Here is a 20381-nt window from a genome sequence, read left to right as displayed (position 1 = left end):
GCCACAGAACTCTGACTAACTTTGACTGTTACAAGTTCCTCTTGGAAACAAAACAAGAAGCCTTCTCTGTCACCATCTTGGTGATGTTCTGATGCTTTTAGCCATTGACAGTAAAGAAGATATAGGGGAAATGTATACTGAACAAATAATTGCATCTGCTGTGTTTAAAATTAACAACCAGCTAGGGGGCCTCCCTGGTAATGCAGGGGTTAAAGTCTCAGTGCTATCAAGCTATCACCAACCACTGCAGCATGAGTTTGATCCCTGGCCAGAGAGCTAACCCAAATGGTGCAGCAGACCTCTCCTGTCTTGCCCACTGTCTTCCCCTCAGTAGTGTATTTCACTAGATCTGCCTGTTCTACTGCCTACTCTGTCTCTGGTGAATCCTCTCACCACACCTACACCTCTGGTCTAGACCCCAGTTCTTGCATGTATGAATAAACCAAATAAATCTTAAAAAAAAAACAGCTAATACTGTTTTACTAAAGTAATAACATATGTAAAACAGGTAACAAATTAACATTGTAAAGGCACTTGACAGACAGTAATCCATATGAGTTTAGTTTACATATATACATTAGCTCCTTACAATTTGGTTGACCTTTGCTACTGTCAGGCTTTAGACTGCATAAATGCTTATAATGGGTGTATTTTTGCTCACATAAGAAAATTTTTTATTTCAAATCAATAGCAAGGAAAGTAGGTACATAAGTTCCTTGCCTATCCCACTGGCATCAGACCGGGCAGCATAAAAGGCACACTATTGTTTGCTCTTTGTATAAGTAAAGAAAGGAACAAACATATTTTGTCTGTGGAATAGCTGTGCTTTTATTCAAAAAGGACTCTCAAATTTGCTGCTTAATGATAAGAGCGACAATAGATGAAGGAAGGCAAATTCTTCTCATTTTGCTAGATGAAAATAGACTTTATTTTGGCAAGCAGTAAAACTGCTTTGTTGATGAAATAATATCAAATTGAAATTTCTTTGAAATGTAAGAAAGGACTCTGTCAAAATACAAAATGGTCATACATGTGATAAGTGTTCTTTATAGGAGAAGTACTACATACTTATGATAAATAAACTGTGGGTTGTTTAGTGGTTCTCAACTGCAAACTAAGCAGAGGGGAGTACTGCCAAAAGTGGATTACATTCCTGCAGGATGTCAGAGTGTTTCATTAGCTGTTAGTATGCTTTCATTTTACATTGCTTATCTCTATTTGTCCCTTCCTCCTTTCCCTTGAGTTTGAAATCCTTTTGATAGCAAGATCCACTTTACTTTTAACTCACCCTATCACTTAGCGTGGTGTTAAATACAGGATGCAGTATCCATAATCCTTGTGGTCCCACTCTTCATTAATATTCCACCCTCAAAATCTGAAGCCAACTCTTAAATTATCAAAATTTCAATAACTTTTATAATCAAAAAGATTTCTACTTCTTTCAATGCAGGAGAGCTCAGAAATTCTCTCTACTGATGAGCAAAGAATAACATGTTCCTTCTGAAATGCTGTTGACTTTCAAGAAGGAGATAAGAATTAGTTATCCAAGAGTGAGGTTGAGGAGAAAGAAAAACAACTTCAAGTTACTGTAATTTGAGGTTTTCAGTTGTCAGTCAGTTGTAGAACATGGTTATCCTGAGCCTGGAGTTCAATAACAGCCTTGACTTCCACTAATGTACCTTGTGCCTGCACCATTATGGTGAAGCAAAGTGTGTAACTGAGTCAAGACCTTCAAGCAGGTGTATGGTTGTTATATCTTGGTATAGTTTTCCGATATTCACAGAGGCAAATGCAAGTCTCTCATGGAGAAAAGCATCCCTGATTCAGGCCTGCTGGATTTCTCAGAGGAAGATCAAGCAATTAGTTAAGGATAAACTTAACCAAGATCATAACCATAAGGAAGTAAACTACCATGAATGAGAATCAGCAGAATTAAATTATTTAGTCTCCAATGACTATAGATATTTAATTGCTCAGAAACAGAATATAGAATTACTTTGTGTAAAACATGTAAGAAATAGATAATAGAATGACTTTGAAAAGAAAAGAATTATTGAAATCAAAACTCAGTGGTTAGATTAAACAGTAGATTAGTGATAAATGAGAATATTAGTGAAATTGAAGGCAGGAGAGAACAATTTACTTTGGATGCTATGAAAAAAACAAAAATGAGACTTCTGAGAGAGAAATTAAGAAAAATGGAGAGTGTAATGAAAATATCTAACATCTACTCAGAACCCAAAGTAGAGAAGAAATTCGTGAATATTCAAGAACTTTCTGGCATGATTAGAGGAGTGTTCAGTGTGACCCATGTTGAATAAATGAGCAGTAATCTATACATGAGCCCAACATGGTGATATTATAGACTACCAAAACAATATGATAACCTAAAAGCAGCCAAAAAGAAAAGAAAACCTACCTATTAGGAGTGCAGATTTGATCAAGAATACAAAATCAACAGCAACCAACAAAGACATAAGACAATGAAATCATCTTTTTAAGATGTTGATAAAAATATCATCAATATTCTCTTAGCATCTGGGAATGCTGTCATCAAGAACTTTTTACTAAAGAAACCTCTAAAGCATCTATTTCAAGAAGAATCCAACTCAACTTCTTGACTCCTTCATTAGTTCCCTTTCATCACTGTGTTCAAAGCATAAGTCAGATTATGTCATTTCTTGCACAGCTTATTCACTCCTCTCCTGTTTTCTTTTTTAGAAAGATTTATTTATTTATGCATACAAGAACTGGGGTACAGGCTAGAGGTGCAGGGGGTGAGAGGACTCACCAGAGACAGAGAGGGGAACAGAACAGACACCCTTTCAGTGTTTTCAACAATTTTAAAATGTAGGCTTTTGAATGAATCGGAAGTAGGCTGTGTATAGACCAACAGACTGTCCTATACATTTTCTTTACTGTATTATTCCCTTCATCTATCACAAGATTACTGCTATATATTTTACTTGTGTGTGTTTTATATAGATAGAATAGAATAGAATAGAATAGAATAGAATAGAATAGAATAGAATAGAATAGAATAGAATAGAAGCTCCAAGAGACCCAGAATTAACTATTTTGTGTATTGCTGAATTTCCAATATAATTGCTCAATAATTCGAATAATGAATGAATGAATGAACACAATGCAATTAAAATGGGAGAAAATTATCCATAATGACTGAGATAGTTGAAGAACCTAAATTCAATGTAAAAAGTATAGTTCAAGAAGTGGAGGTGACATGTCAGATTAACCATTTGCAGCCTACAAAATGTTCCTTTGGTGATTTTCTATTATAAAATGTTTATTATCATTTCATTGTACAAATTTTCTGTTCATTCCCACAAAATCCTATTGACTTAGTAAGAGATACCTTATTGCATCAATCCCATTTTTCTTGGCATGATCATACTTCTCCCATCATTTTCCAGATTTTGGAGTTAAATTGACCTATAGTTTATCCTTCTGCACTCCTGCTTCCCTGCTGGAGAGTACCCTTTCACATGGCTGCTTCAAGTGATCATGCTCACTTAACTATTTAGGACTTAATTTTCTACGTGTATTGCCTTCATAATTACCATTAAATTCCTACTTCTCTTCGATGAACTAAAGAAGTTAGCAAAGTCCTCCAACTTCTGTCGTTGGCTAAAGTAAATAAGAGTGTTAAATTATAGGCATTAGAGCATAGCTTAATTTCTATGAGCTATGTCAAGATCCTGAAATTGGATTTAATTATTATGTAATGGATATTAAAGTTTATAAGACAAATGGCCTACAATTTAATTAGATAGTGAACTATTCATGAGATACTTAGTTTTAATAATAATTAATATGTAATAGCAGGAAATTTTACATAGGAAAATTGAAAAGCTGTGCCTTTCTTGTACTTCTAGAGAAGTGCTTTTTGTTTTGCTTGTTCAGTTGTGAATAATAAGTAAAGATGACACTGGCCACATCTTCCTGTAAACAAGTATCAGAGTATTACTGTTCACTTGTTGCATTGCCAATACAAAGTTAAGATTTTTGAGAAAGTGAAAATGTATTGCTTGTGATTTCATAGACATATTTGACAAGTATCACACAATCATTATGGTTCCTTAACTCAGTATTGAAGATGAGTCTAAAAGAAATCAGAATTGGCATGTGAGGATTAATCATTAGGTCCAAAATAATTAGTTTTGTTCTACCTTCCTTTTCAAGTCTCTGTCGGGTGTTTATTTGGGGGTATGGGTGAATAAGTATCCAATAACTACATTTGAGGCTTGCTTGTTATTTGCTTACTTGCTTCTTTATTTTATGTTAACAGGAGTAGGCCAAGGAAGAGAGGCAGTAAACAGCGTGTTAATATTTTTAAAAATAAACTTGCTCAGGGCCTCTCTAGTGGCACAAGGGGTTAAGTTTTACACTATGAAACTATTGGCAGCCACTGCAGCACAAGATAGATCCCCAGACAGGGAGCTGACCCCCATGGCACTGCAGAACTCTCCTGTCTAGCCTGCTGCTCCCCTCAGCAGTGTTTTTCAGTCAGTCTGCCTATTCTGTTCCCTACTGTCTCTGGTGAGTCCTTTCACCCCCCACCCTGTACCTCCTGCCTGCACCCCAGTTCTTGTCTGCATAAATAAATAAAATGAATCTTAAATAAAATAAACTTGCTCAGAGAAGCGATAAGATATTGGTAGACTAGGTAAAGGAAATACAAAATCTCTGTATTCTATACAATTTAAAGAAAAATGTCATGAAACCTGTGTTTAAAATCTTTTCATAGATATAAAAATATGCTGACTATACACATTTTAACTTAGGAGATAATTCATACAATCTGAATGTGACATTTTAGATGTGCACATTTCAAGAATAAAACGTGCATGGAATGTAAAAGGTCTTGAGGATGCTATGTGAGTTTATGCTATGTGAGTGATAGAAGTTCTAGCACAGACCTCCCTGGATTTGCTGTGAGTTTAGATATACCCAAGCCATATTTATTTTTACATTTTCAGCAGATGTGACACTTTGGCAAGTGTAATGGCTTAGAGTAAAGCATGGCTTCACCTTTATTGGTGTGTCTTGATGGAATATTATTTGAAATGATGTGCGAAGACCTTCCATCATTATTTTTCCAAGCACGTATCAACAAAGTCTTGGCCCTATAAAAGTGCAAATAGAATGCCATGCGTCAGATGGTGTGTTTACGTTTTATTTTTAGCCCCTGGAAAGATTTATGGTTTCTGAAGGAATTGCTTTCCTCCTTCTCATTTTGTTTGATCTGGTTGTCCTAACTCAGAGCACTCACAAAATTTTCCACTTTCTGCATGCATGAGCTCTGTAGTGATTTCTTTCACTGGGATGCGTTTCTTCATACACATTCTGAGCGTGGTTAGTTAGTGTCTTCTATTTTCATGTTGATAAGTGCTTGCTCTGGATGACATGGCTACCCTTACATTAATCCTGCTTATTCATATCATCATCCCCATCTGCTTTATGATAGAAAAATAATTTTCTTATCCATTTTTAGGGTATGTGTGACTAGCCAAAATTTCATTTTAATTCACTATTTTGAGGTCTCTGGCATATTCATTTCCATAATTTAAAAAAAAGTATTTTCAATAAGTCTTATTTAGGAAAAAAGTCTGTCTTCCCACACACAGTATGCAAACTACTATCTCTCAGTTGATATCCATCTGATCTAAGCTATTTATTGGCCAATGTAGAAATCAATTAAAGAAATTATATCATGGGCTTAAGTTTCCTGATTTGGTCATTGTGGCATCTATTGAGTCTACTCCCATAGAGCCTTGATTGTTCATATAAGATGTCTATACCTCTGTGCTGTATTTTTATTTTTAAATCAGGTGGGAAATTTGCACAGCAAAAATGCCAGATCCCACCTGAAATTGACTCCCGCTTTTATCTTTCCTAACAATTCAATTCTTAAATAATATAAGCCCAGATCTCAACTTCCCGTGAGATTTCTCTAAAATAGATTTTAATAACATATGATTATTCCAATCTCTGTGTTTCAGTCCCTTGGAATGAGCATTCATTTTATTAGATGTATTCAGACTCACGCTTCACACATACACGCTTGGTTGTCCTGTACAGCTGGAAATCCTTCTTGTAATACGATTATGATTGAGAAAGGATGCACATGTGCCTCCCTCTCCATGCTAAAAAGAAAAGAATAAAGTATCTAGTGGATTATGTTGCTTAAATCATATTTGGACTAGAAACATGCAAAGAATTTGGTTCAAAGAAGGGGAAGATGATCTGCATTTTTGTAGCAGCTTTCTAGATTAGTAAGGACAGACAGCTCTAGGTGTTTTGGAGATAAAGATGATGTTTCTCTGTTTTGTGGATTCTTTTCTAAATTTCTTCAATGTCTTTAACCTTCAATAAATTATATTTATTTTCATTCTTTTTCTAAACTGCATGTACTTCATTTTATTTTTTTTTCATTTATGTAGCACTTTTATGCAATAGTTTTAGTTCAAATGAACTACATGCTAATTGAAAATCAACATAGACATTGTACTGGTTACATTTTCCCAAAGCTTTGTGAAATTTACATGGTCAGAGGTCTAGGTTTTCCATTTGGATCACATAAGAGCTATTCCTGTGAGGAAATGGACATCAAGAATAGCAATCTTTGAAGTGAGATCATCTTCAGTGAAAAATAGCTTCTTAATTTAGTAGATACACTTTAAAATCTGTTAGAAATAGCCACCACCTTTGGAATAACTCTATTACAAGTATTGCTTGCTATCCCTTCAAACCACAGATGTTGGCATTTTGATTGCCATATAAGTGAATAGCTCTCCACATTGTGGCAATCACACCCATCATAAAAGCTAAATGAGCATTTTTGTAACACCCGCTGGGATGGGACAGATGTAGGAGAAAAAAGATTGAATAGACAAGATAAAATATGTGACTGGTGAATTGAAACTACCCCCTTAATACAGCATTGTGTCTTGCTTGTCACCTATATCTGTTTTGTTTTATTCAAAGCTATCTTAAAAACACAAATGCTGCATTGAAATCAAGAATCAAATTAATCATTTCTATTATCTGTCAGAATTTGCGTTGCCATTTCTAGATGTCTTGTGTTGTTTTCCCTTGCCATACATACCATTTGGTAAATCATTTTACAGGGATGCTTTATTCAGAATATGACTGTAGGCTAAATATGGGTACAAAGAACTATCATTTCTAAATTGGGAGTGTTGTATTTCATGTGAGTTTTTGTTTCATCATAGAATTTTTTGAAGTTCCTTGCTGTTATTCCATTAACATTTCATATTTTTTAACAATGTTTTCCCCATTTTTGATTTGATTTCAGAAGGGTTAACATGGATATCATTGTTGGCATCTTAGTCTCCAAACTAATTGAAATTCAGACTTTTCCAGAATTTTTTTTTGCTACTGTTGGCTTTATTCTCAGCCATTTGCTAAAAAAACTTCTAAAAGTAATGTATTTTTATATAGCCTACCAATTTCAGAGGTTTGTATACCATTATCATTTTGAAAGAATAAAAAACTTGAAGCAACCTGATAATCCATCTTGTCTAATAGCCTCATACATATTATATAAACATAATAGTCATGTAGAAGTAATAGCCTCTCTCCCCAACAGCTCAGCTGTAGTATTTCCCTTATCATTCTTCTTTGGAGCAGAAGAATTTGTATTCAGTCACTGGACTATGAACTCCTTAAAGGCAGTGAATACTTCATCTGCACAATCCTCTGTAGTGCTTAGAACAATGCACGGATAGCAGTTCCACCTATTTCAAAGATTGGAGGGGCATAGAAGGGATAATGAATATATACCTCCTAGTAGTTTCTGGTGAATACTAAGTGTCCATTTAATTTAGCTAAAGTCTCATACAGACTAGGTACATAAATAGACATATATGTTGATAAAGATATATAGGGAAATACATATATAGTGTTTACCTGAAGTATCTGGCAGTGAATTTGATAAATAGTAGGTGCTTAATAAATGTTTGTTAAATTATAATGAGATTGCGCTGTAATTTACCTTTACTAGGTCATGTCTTCCTGCTAGAGCATATAAATTTCGCTTTGTTCAGCAAGCATTCATTGAGAATTTCTTTCATATGCCAGAGTCTGGTACTAGAACTATAGAGACAGTTAAAATAAATTCACTGTCTCACCCTCCAGCAAAGAAGGCAGACTCTTGTAACAAATGGCTATGATTCTTTGTGGTAAGTGTTACAATTAATGTATGTAGATACTTCCAGGGGAACATGGAGAAATAAGCTATGAATAAGAGATTGTTATAGTCTCCTTAAAAATGAGCAGAAGTTTGTTGAAAAGAGAATGGAAAAAGGACTCTGTCAGAGGAACAGTATGATACAAAATGAGTACTTCAAATAGCACATGGCAGAAATAGAAGTTTCACTTGTATCAGGCAAATATATATTGAGCGTTTATTTTGGATGCCAGGTTGTAAAGGGTCCCTTAATTTGGGCTGAAGAGTCTGGAGTCTTTTCTCTAGGCACAGGTGGCCCTCTAAAACCATTTGTGTCTAAGAAAGGTAAGTGGTCAGATGAAAGACAGATTTTAGTAAGATGAAATTAATGGTGGGGAGAACAGTAAGAGGCTGATAAAATTTAGGAATGAGCTGAGATTGCCATAGTCGGTAATGCTAGTAGAAATGGAGGGAGGTAAAGAGAGATCTAATAGGAAATAGATTGTCCATCTTAAATTTTCTTGTCCCTGAGGGAGAAACAAAAAAACTAAGATGAATGCAAGAAAACCAGAATACAGTCCATAATAAAAGTCTGCCTTGCATACTGGCTAGCTAGGATATGCCTTCCTGCATCATTCGTGTTCATCCCAGATCCCAGACTGACTCTGAGACTTTTTTTTCTTTTTTTAAGATTTATTTATACAAGAACTGGAGTACAGGCCAGATGTGCGGGAGGTTGAGAGGATTCACTAGAGACAGAGCAGGAAACAGAACAGGCAGACTGGCTGAAATACACTGCTGAGGAGAGCAGCGGGCAAGACAGGAGAGGTCTGCCGCCCCATGTGGGTATCTCCGCAGCCAGCCAAGGATCAAACCTGCAATGCAGAGCGCACAACCTTCACAGCACTGCACACAACCGGGGAGGCCCAACTCAGACTTTCATATAAGTCCTGTTGCCCCTCTCCAGAGCACATCCTCTAGCCACAGATTTCTATGGTCATCCTTTCACCCACCTTAAAAGTGAACCTTTGTGTATGACAGATTTTTCTTTTTAGAAACAGTGGTTGTTGGTCTTGGGAAATGATTCTGACCAGGAAAACACCAATTTAAGGGTGTCTTAAGGTAGTGGGAGCTTTGTTTCCTTACCTCTACAATATTAGCATGTAGGAGACAGTCCTTACATACCTTATTCTGTTCAAATGTTAAGAATAGGTGAATCATAGAAGAGAAAATATTAAAACACAATGTGTGGAAAAGTTAGTAATCTCATGAGTACTCAGGAAAAAGAAAATACAATTTTATAACAATTCATGGTTCATAAAAGCATGGAGGCATGGTAGGAAAATTCCCCTCAAATAGAAGCAAATTACAAAGTAAATATCATGTTCCTGATCTGTGGTCAAAAGGCAAAGTTCTAATTTATGGGATGATTCAGCAACCCAAACCTTTTTCATCAATAGGTCAGAGATTAAAAACTCAAACTTCCAGGATTTTTTTTTAAAGATTGATTTATTTATACAAGAACTGGGGTACAGGTCAGAGGTGCGGGAGGGTGAGAGGATTCACCAGAGACACAGCAGGGAACAGAATAGGCAGACTGATGAAATAGACTGCTGAGGGGAGCAGCAGGCAAGACAGGACAGGTCTGCTGCACCATGTGGGTTTCTCCCTGGCTGTCCGGGATCAAACCCACGCTGCAGAGGCTGCAGACAGCTTCACAGTGGGGCACTCAACCCATGGGCTACCAGGTAGGCCCAGAATTCCAGGAATTTTGATAAACTTTCTATTAGAATTTTTTGTGAGGTTTAAATTTGGAAACCAAAAACTATCCCAAAGACAGACAATACCAAGTTAACTATGGGTGCAGGATAAAGGAACCCTGTTCTGTGGTTAATGCTGATATATTCTGATACAGTCACATTGAAGAGCAATTTTTTAGCATTCCTTTGAACGGGCAGTTTTACTCCTAAAAAGGAAGCAATATGAATATTGATGGCAGCTCTCTTTAAATCTGTGTGTCTATCCTTAAGAGAATGGGTAGTATTTGGTGTGAAATAATTAAATTGTGTATGCGTGCGTGTGTGTGTATTGATGTGGATAAATCTGAAAAGCAAAATCATGAGCAGATATTTCCAGGTTCCAGATGTGTATTTGTTGGACTAGCATGCAAAATGGTTGATGACAAATTTATAAAATCAAAGCTTTTGGTATTATATTATCATTTATTATACATGTGAATAATATAATAATGGAATGGATAAAGGAAATGGTAATTATTGGAATAATAAGTACTAACTTAAGGATAGTGATTTTCTTGGGAGGATGGATAAGTTCAGCAATTGGACATTGATGGATATTTGACAGCTTTGATTGTCTTTATAAAGTTGTATTTGTTGGAAAGTTACATAATGTTTATTATATTATCAGAAATTGGGCCTCCCCAGTGATAGAACAGGTTGAGCGCGTGCTGTGAAGCTGTTCACAGCCTCTGCAGCATGGGTTCAATTCCTGGCCAGCCAAGGAAATACACACATGGCGTGGCAGATCTCTCCTGTCTCACCCGCTGCTCCCCTTAGCAGTGTTTTCAGTCATCTGCCTGTTCTGCTCCCAGCTCTTGTATAGAATGAAATAAACCTTTAGAAAAAAATTGCCTCTATATTATCAGAAATTTTCATATCCCCAAAATATTTATAATAAAGAAAAACCCTGCGTGTGACTTTACTTTTATTTCTTCATTCATTTAATCTATCACCCATTGATCTGTTCAAGATATCCATTTATTCTTTTCTGTCAAACTAATTTCATTTAAATAATCCAAGAAAAGATGATTGGATGATTAAGATGATAAAGTCTAGTTGGTAGACAGGGAGTGGGTATAATTAGAAAAAAGATTTAAAATGAAATTGTGGGGCCTCCCCAGTGGCGAAGTGGTTGAACGCTGGGTTGCGAAGCTGCCCGCAGCCTCTGCAGCGCTGGTTCGATCCCCGGCTGCTCCCCGGCCACCAGAGGAGGGTCCCACATGGCGCGCAGACCTCTCCTGCCGCCCGCTGCTCCCCTCAGCAGTGTACTTCGGTCCTTCTGCCTGCTCCGCTCCCTGCTCTGGCTCTGGTGAATTCTCTCACCCTCCCGTGCTTCTGACTGTACCCAGTGCTTGTATAAATAAATAAATCTTTTAAAAAATAAATAAATGAAATAAAATAAAATGAAATTGTGGATAAAGTTGCCAGGACTTAACAATTAGATCTGTGTATTTGTGTATCTATAGGGGAAGGCAAAGAATCAAGGATAATTTAGTCAGGTTTCTAACTTGGCATGAGATCTTTAAGTATGACATTGGGATAAAGTAGGAAGAATAACATTGGAAGTGAGGAAAATAAAATATCTAACTTCTCTCAATCCATGTTATACTTTTTTCCTCAAGCCTAGTAGGTAATCTTAAAAACTTTAATTTAGTAATTACTTATTAGGTATCTACCATGCACAGTGCATAAACAAATAAAAAGAGATTCCTTAAACTTGTACATAAGTGCTCTTTTTCACTAATATGTTTCTCAATTTATGTCATTAATTTTAAAGCATCATAGTATAGTTTTACTGGTCCAGTAAATTCAATTGGATAAGCAATTTCAACTGAATACAGTTCAATGGCACTATGCAGCCTTCATTAAGTTATTTGGTGGTTACTTTAAAAAGAGTGAGAAAGCATTAAAAACTTCAAATTTTGCAAACTCATTTAAGGTGCAAATTTAGAAGAGAAATTAAGGAGGTTATCTTGAAAATATCCCTAAAATGTGTAATACATTAATTGAATAATAACGGGCTAAGACTAACTTTAAAAATTCTTCCTTAAAAGTTTTTTGGTTCATACCACAGTGAAATATACAACTATATGGGCAATTTTAGCAACATAGATAATATGAATGGAAATATATTAGATGCTATGAATGGAAATATATTTAATAATTAGAAATATGGGTTTATTAGCTCTTCTTTTTCATAGTTTCTCTTGCCTAGTGATTTACCGCCATAAAAGGAATGTGGTCATAGGAACTAATGAGATAAAAGAGCTCAATTACTGTGTGGATTTCCAATTCCTGCTTAATCAGAGCATTTCAAACAAATCTTTCTTTTCCTTTTTCTAGTTTTGCCCTTCACCTGTCCTCTGTTTAAAGTTCCACATTTCAGTTCTATTCCCAATAGAAACATGAATTCCCAGACCTAAGTCCCCTAAGTCTTACTATTCTTCTATAGATACCTCTTTCTATGTATACATAATAGACAAAGACCAGGAAAATGACTTTGTCTTCCCATCCTGTGTGTTCAGGATACCCTGTTACCTGAGCAGGGATCCTTGGGATCCTCAAGGTGTTAGACTAGACTCAGACCTCCATAATCTTGCCTTGTTCTACCCGACCCAGTAGACATCTATTACTTTATTTTGCTTATTTTTTCCAGTGTTGGAGAAATAAGACCAAGACCACAGTCAAGTAACAATAAAAAACGTAATTCCCTAGAGACTTGGAAAAAGACATCATTTGTTGCCTCAGTATGGCTGCCAGACAGCCCCTTTGATGTAAAGCATCTGTCCTCTTCAAGGAAACAAGAAAGATGTGGTTCCTCTTTCTAGTCTGTGAAGTAGGAGGCGGTGTCATTTGTTGTACTTAGCACAAGTCCCATGTTTCTGAGTTACAAGCTGCTGTCTGCCTTTGTTAGTGTGCTGAAAATTTCATCAGCTGTCTTTAATAAAAGAGGATGTGTGTGAGGGAAGACACAGCAGTTGTGGTCGTGTTTCTGTTCCCTAGGCCATGAATCAGAGCTGGCAGAGAGCAATGACAGCATGTGTACTCAGACAGACAGACAGTCACCTGGACTTCTTGCCTTTCAGTTATATAGCCAGATAATCTTGATGTCTCTGTAGAAAGCCTTGTGTCCTCTAATTTGGTTACGAAAAGGCTTTTTACTCCCTCTCCTATCTAATGTCATGTAGTCATTTTTGCTTCTTTAATAAGTTTCATTAGAACATTTACCTACTTAGGGCCTTCCCTGGTGGCACAGCTGTTGAGTGCTGGGCTGCGAAGCTGCCTGCAGCCTCTGCAACGCAGTTTCCATCCATGGCTACCGATGAGGGTCCCACATGGCACGGCAGACCTGTCTTGCCGCGCCTGCTGCTGCTCTCAGCAGTGTATTTCGTCGGTCTGCCTGTTCTGTACCCCACTCTGGCTCTGATAAATTCTCTCACCCTCCCATGCTTCTGACTGTACCCAGTGCGTGTATAAATAAATAAATAAATCTTTAAAAAAAAAAGAACATTTATCTACTTAAATAATTACTCAGTCAGGAGAAAAATTCTACTTCATGTTCTGTAGGAAAGTTTATCCTCTTTTAAGAAACTTTGTCCCAAAGAAGTTGTAAAATTACATAATCTAGGATTTGGAAATGACCTCCAGAACCAGTGCCTCTAACTTTTTAGTGAGCATACCAATACCAGGAAATTATTTTTTGTAGCAAAATTTTGTGTAGCAAGACTGGAAGAGACCTGAAGACTTCAATCCAATGAGCATCTATAAGTTACTCTCAGTCATTGCTATGGCGAGGAGACATGTAGATTTAAAAGATAAAGCCCTTGTGTTTGAAGAGAGAAAATAACTAGATAGGAAAATGTCTGTATCTAGTTTTAGTCACGGAAGTTTAACAAACACATGAAATTGTTTATATCAAAATAACTGTTGACATTTTTAAATCTTTTACCTAAGGCACTGATATTATTATGTCACATTTGAACATACCAGTATGTAAATTTCATCAGTTTCTATTCAGTCAAATAAGAAGCTCTAGTGATGTTTTAACATGATATAACATATATTTGTAAGTTTTAAAATAAACTTCCTTAAAATAGGCACATCCAAAGCAAATGTTACATCTAGATATAGAAATCTATAGCTCCTTAAAAATACTGTTTTTAAATATTCATGTTTTTAGTTTAGACTTTTACTCTTTACGAATACCATATGAATATGTGAGGGAACATCCATGTGATGTTATCCCACATTAGCTTTATAATCTCAATTTTTGGTTATTTTTTTATAATATGCTAGTGTGGATAATGCAAAATTAAAGTTATTCCAAAAACACCATAATAACTAGCATTCAAAACTCATTTTCATAGCAGATTTAACTTCTTGTTCGTGTCTTGGAATAATAATAAATTTGTTTTCATTATTTGATGTCTTGGAGGTGACATCAAACTGTTACAAGGATAGAATAAACTCAGGCTGCAATTAGTAATACTAATAAAGCTTATTTATATGGTTTGGTATTCTTCACCACCCATTTCCATATCCATATCTTACAGGTTTAATCTAACAAAATCTGCAAACTCATTAAGATAAAACCAGTTCACAAATCCTCAACATTTGAATTAGTGGCTGTTCAAGCAACTGTTAAGAAGATTCTGCTTTGTGTTTTTAAAATGATGGCATAGAGGGGAAACGGCAGTAATTTTGTCTTCTTGTATGATATCAACAACAACCCTATTACGCAAGTATTGTTAGCATCCATTTATAGACAAAACAGAGATCTCAAGCACTCTCTGCTTGTTCAAGTGTACCATCTCTGTCATGGAGCTAGCATTGGCACCTAGGCAGTATGACATTATAACCTGAGTGTTTTTAGTAATTCTTTTCATTTATTTATTTATCTATATAAGCACTGGGTCCAGTTAGAAGCGAATTCACCAGAGTAGGGAGCAGAGAAGGCAGAAGGAACGAAGTACACTGCTGAGGGGAGCAGCAGGTGGCAGGAGAGGTCTGCATGCCATGTGAGACCCTCTTCCAGTGGCTGGGGAGCAGCCAAGGATCAAACCGGCGCTGCAGAGGCTGCAGGCAGCTTTGCAACCCAGCGCTCAACCACTGCGCCACCAGGGAGGCCCTGTTTTTAGTAATTCTTGTGTTACAGTTATAGTTAGTTACAATTTGATAATAAAGCAATTCAAAAAACAAAGTATATTCCACTGAGCTATCTGGTTTCTTTCAGCGCCATTTCTGGGTGTCTTTTGTTTCTGGTTAGTAGGGAATGGTCTCCAACAATGGTTCTTCCTCCCTATTTCCTCTCTTCCCACTCAGGATAGCAAGAAGTCTGAACATGGTATCTACTTAGCATTTCTAGTAATTCAGGCTGTGAACACACTTCGTCATCAGTTTAGTAGCTGTTTATTGATAGTTGTGCTAAGCTCTATAAGAAGACATAATTCAAAATTGTGTCCAGACATCAAGAAACTCCAGATAATAATGGGTGGTATGTTAACAAAGGTCTTTTAAGAAGACAGAATAGGCAGTGTTATTTTAGGTTGCCAATGTGGAGCCATTCATTGCACATGTAATTTAAAGCTATGTTTATTTGGATGGGTGTTTAAAATTAGAAATTGACCATCTGTATTTTTCTTGATAAGTATAGAGTCATCGCATCCAGAAGATTTTTGAAGGTCAGGAATAGCTTGTATTTGCAACCTTATTTTTGGAAAAGAAAAAAGGATGTAGAAAAGTTGAAAAATAATGCCTAGGAGTGGAGGACTCAGGGGATTTTGATATGCATCCAGAGACATATTATGTAGCCATTGAAATAAAATTTAAAGTCTATGTAGCAACAAAAAATTCACAAACATTCATCTCCTAGACATCAAGCGAAATGAGACAAGAAAAAGTGGACCTGACATTTGTAGTGTATACTACTACATCAGATACTGTGCTACATTTATTTTCTTGCTTTTTCTTTCTAATAACATGCAAAAAAAATTGATGTTATTTCAGTTACTTGTAATTGAAAGAATTGAGGCACAGATGTCTTAGGTCAGTGTTTGAGCAAAAATTCATATCCAATCTTCTAAATACCAAATCTGATCATCTTTTCCTAGTTAGTTTATTCTGAGCTATTCATCCATCTCCCCAGCATTGTTTGGGTTCAGAATTAATTGCTTTTATAGTGAAGAGTGGCATCACATGATCTCAGCTGAAAAATGCAGACATTGTAAAAATACTAAGTCATAAAAATATCAATTATTTCAGGCTGTTTCACAGAGTTGCCAGGAGAATTAATAGGTGACACCATCATCTGTAAAATGAAAGAATAATCTTAGCATAAACACTTTTAGTTTTATCTGATATTTGAAATATGCATTTATGTAACTGCCAAAATATTAGCTGCTCTCTGTTAGCTAGAATATTGCTGAGATAATACAAGAACAGGACAGCCTTTATTACTAGATAGTTAGCAAAATATATATGTATTTTGGGCCTCCCTACTTGCGTGAGGTGTGAAGTCTCAGCACTATGAAGCGATCTGCAGCCACTACAGCATGAGTTCGATCCCCAGCCAGGTAGCTAACCCACGTGGCGCAACGGACCTCTCCTGTCTCACCAACTGCTCCCCTCAGCAGTGTATTTCAATCTGCCTGTTTTGCTCCCCACTCTGTCTCTGGTGAATCCACTTATCCCTCCCCCATCTCTGGCCTGTACCCCAGCTCTTGTATACATAAATAAATAAAATATATCTTAAATACATATGTGTGTGTGTGTGTGTGTATTTTTTTGGAAAGGACTTTAATTGATGTTAACTAATGCCTGAGAATTTGGGGATGGAAGCCCTTATATTAAACTAGTGCTACATAACTAATACTTTTTTAATAAACTTTGCTTTTTACATTATATATTCATGTTGCAGTTATCACACATTGTGGAAAATTCTTTTGAGAAATGACTTAACTGCATAATCGCAATATAAAGGGTATATTTTTCTTAGAAAGGCTATATTTTTCTGTTTATCAATTTTGATATGTTTTTACTATGTTATATTTATGGTAAATATTCACCATTAGAAGTTTAAGAAATAAATATTTGACTTAGAAATAAGGACTGTGTCATTAAACTATGTGGGTTAGATTTGGAAAGGATTTTAGTGGTTGCATTTGAATTTGTTTCAGAGTTTTTACCCTGAAAACATCAGTGAAACTTTACAAGATATTTTGCTTACTACATTTGCATAAATGTCCTGGAATATTGCTAAGGGGAGGAAACAAAGTGGTGCACATAGGTTTGTCAATTTTTCCCACTTATTTTTTATTTCTTGGCACCAAGTCGAAAACATTTCATTTCTTCCCCTCTGAAATTGTATCACTTTCAACTTTTTTCCTCAGAAAATTACAGTCTGACTAGATTACTAGATCTTTGCATGTAACCAGTGCTTTCTCATTAAAAGAAGAAAACTATTCCGCTAGCCTCCTGCTCTTTTTAAAGTACAAAGTGCTCAGCAGCTGTTGGAAAACTTTTTTTTTTCCTTGCTAGTTATCTTTGTCTACTTGTATGAATGGCTAAATTGCTTCCATAAAATGCCTACAGACATAAGGGAATCATTTGCATAAGTGGATGAAGATTTTTGTCTTCCATGAAGAAAAACTTGAAATGGCCTCTTAATTGTTCTCCTTCCTCTCTGGTTTCAGTATCCGGCTGCTCTAATGAACCTGGGAGCCATTCTGCACCTCAATGGCCGTCTCCAGAAGGCCGAGGCCAACTACTTGAGGGCTTTGCAGCTTAAGCCAGATGACGTCATCACGCAATCTAATCTCCGCAAACTGTGGAACATCATGGAAAAACAAGGCTTAAAGACTTCCAAGACCTGACACAGGAGGGCAGTGCCCTCATCCTTCTCCATGTTTTAAAGCTGACTTCATGAACAAACAGAACTTCCCAGCACTGATAGGACAAGAGCTAGTTGAACTTCAAGACCCAGGCAGAGGTCACTGAGGTCACAGGCCACTTCTGGGAGTATCAAAGTTGCTGTTGGCACAGCCATTAACACCAAAAAGGGGAACTTTGGAAACTTCCTGAAAGGATGTAATTGTTACCCATAGAAATGTAAACCAGAGCACTTAAAACAGGATCTTTTGGCATTCTTAAAGGGGCAGTTGAGGGGGAGGGGAGTCTGAGTTACAAATTTTGTTCATTTTTGAAAGCTAAATTAGAACTGCATTGTTCCTTAAACACTGTGAGAGGAAGTCAGAGTGTCCGTTCAGCCAGGGTAGCTATTAAGGTCAGGTGTTAATTGGACATGAGTAGTGTTGTGTGGATCCTAGCCAGATGGCCGGTTGTCCTGATGCTGCTGTCTTCCCTCTTTGGGACAGCCTGCTTATCAATTTCTGAAGCTTGGAAAAACTTTTTTTTTTTTTAATGCTGTGTCAGGATCTGTCTGAATCTATAGTTGTTTCCTGACTGCACATAAATGTTTTATGATTTGGACGCCACAGTCTTCACTCGTGAACATTTACTTTTCACATTTGAAAAGGATATGGAGAACAGAGCAAACCACACTTCACACTTGTAAGAAAGGTTGAGGAAGTCTTATACGTGTCAAGAGGGCATTTTTTTATTTCATTGTCACCAAATTTTTCCCAAACTGCATAGAAAAATTCATTGTATGTATTCTTAGGCTTTTGAGATTGCTGTCAAAAATGACTGTTCCTGGTTAATGCCATGCAGTTATTTTGAGGATTAAATCAAAAGGAAGCATAAGAGTGTTCTAGTTCCAATGCCTAAACAGCAACTGTTAGATAAAAGGGAAGGTGCTTTGTGTTTTCCAGATTTTACTAGTTAAAATACCAAGTCTGCGTAACGGAGTATATAATGATGGTTGCCAGTGGTTTCACATTTTGGAAAGAGTTGGTATGAAATGCTAATCACTTTCTATTAGGTACCTAAACAGCAATATTGATACATTTTTAAGGAATTATTTTTATCATATTTTGCTCTTCCCAAAGGATATTAAACATGACTTATTTTAAACTGCAGTAGTGTATAGCATTAGGCTGCGTGTGTCAAAGTCCTCTGCCAATAGCTTCCCACAGTTCAAAACTATTTTTCACTAGCAAATTTTTGGCATTTATTTCATTACCTATTAGTAACCACTTCAGTGATCATTTTACAAGTAAAAGACTATAAATGCAGTAGGGAAAAAAACATTTATTGAATGTTTTTAACTTATAGTCGAACTTTGCTACTAAAAACTAACCTTGTAAAACAACAGCCCACTATCAACTTCTTCAGAGAGAAAGCAACTATATGGTGCCCTGCATATTTATTTATTTATTACCCTACCATAACAAAATCACAAAGCAAAACTTGAGTCATTAAGCCAGTTCTTTGCAATTGAAAATTAGTTTTTTCTCCATTCCTTTGATAATCTGTGTATATATGTGATTAGTGTCCCCATTAAAGGGAAATGGTTGTACAAGTACATCACACCATATTTTCTCCGCATTTTATACATTTTGCTGCATATCTGAATACAGTGTCATAAAGAATTTAAAGTAGTGTTTCTATGACATTAGTGTTTTGTGAGGACAAATGTAGTAAGAGATTGTTGATGGTATTAATAAGAAGGTTCTCCTAATATGTATATTATTTGGTAAACATTTCATTGAAGGGCCAAAAGTTAAATTACAACAAATCACTGTTTTCAGAATGCTATTTGATATTTAACACAAACCTATGTCAAACCAAAAGCATGGGTTAAAGTATATTTCTCATCTTCTAGTACATTGGCAATTGCAAAAAGAAAAAAAAGGGGGGATTTAATATAAGGTTAAAGAGATGAATTCAGTGTCTGACATTTTTATTTATTTAAATAGTTATTGACCTATGATGACCTACTAGTCTTAACATTTAATGTCTTCTCATTGTTAATTGTTCTTCCTTTCAAATACTTGGTTCTTAATAGATTCACTGATTGCACACTAGAGGCACTTCATGTTGAGCCAGTTCCCAAGTAGCGTTAATAATTGGGCCTGTGTCATAAAATGCATGGATCTCCAATAATTAAATGTCCCTGACACCTTTCACTACAAGGCTGGGCTTAGTAGCTGACCAACTCGGTGGGAGGGTTGGGGGGGGTCTTTAGAACATGGTCAAAAATGTCTCCGCTCAGGGATTTATGGTGGATTATTGCAGACAGTGCTAAAAATATAGAGCACAAGACAAGTTTACTAAATTAAAATTTTATTTTTTGAGAAACTGTTATTTGTATAAATTATCAAGATTTGTAGGCTTTCCTTTTGTAGAAATAATTGTTTTATGTGCCAGAGAATTTCAACTTTGTTTTCAACAATAAAGCATTGATAACAAATATG

The 20381-nt window shown here is 36.1% G+C and overlaps 1 protein-coding gene across 1 annotated transcript in view; it reads left to right on the top strand.

Moving 5' to 3' along the window:
- Positions 1 to 17879, top strand: part of TMTC2 (transmembrane O-mannosyltransferase targeting cadherins 2) — a gene marked incomplete at both ends in the record, with an annotated part of 369620 nt that extends 351741 nt beyond the window's left edge. The window contains one exon of the mRNA XM_084254525.1: positions 17700 to 17879. Within this exon, the coding sequence (XP_084110651.1) occupies positions 17700 to 17879 (180 nt within the window). The remainder of the gene's footprint in view (positions 1 to 17699) is intronic.
- Positions 17880 to 20381: the final 2502 nt, after the last annotated feature.

The sequence above is a fragment of the Talpa europaea genome (genome assembly GCF_964194135.1).
Source record: "Talpa europaea genome assembly, chromosome: 15".
In the NCBI taxonomy this organism is placed as follows: domain Eukaryota; kingdom Metazoa; phylum Chordata; class Mammalia; order Eulipotyphla; family Talpidae; genus Talpa; species Talpa europaea.
The sequence above is the reverse complement of the archived record's forward strand: the minus strand, read 5'-3'. Positions and strand labels throughout refer to the sequence as shown.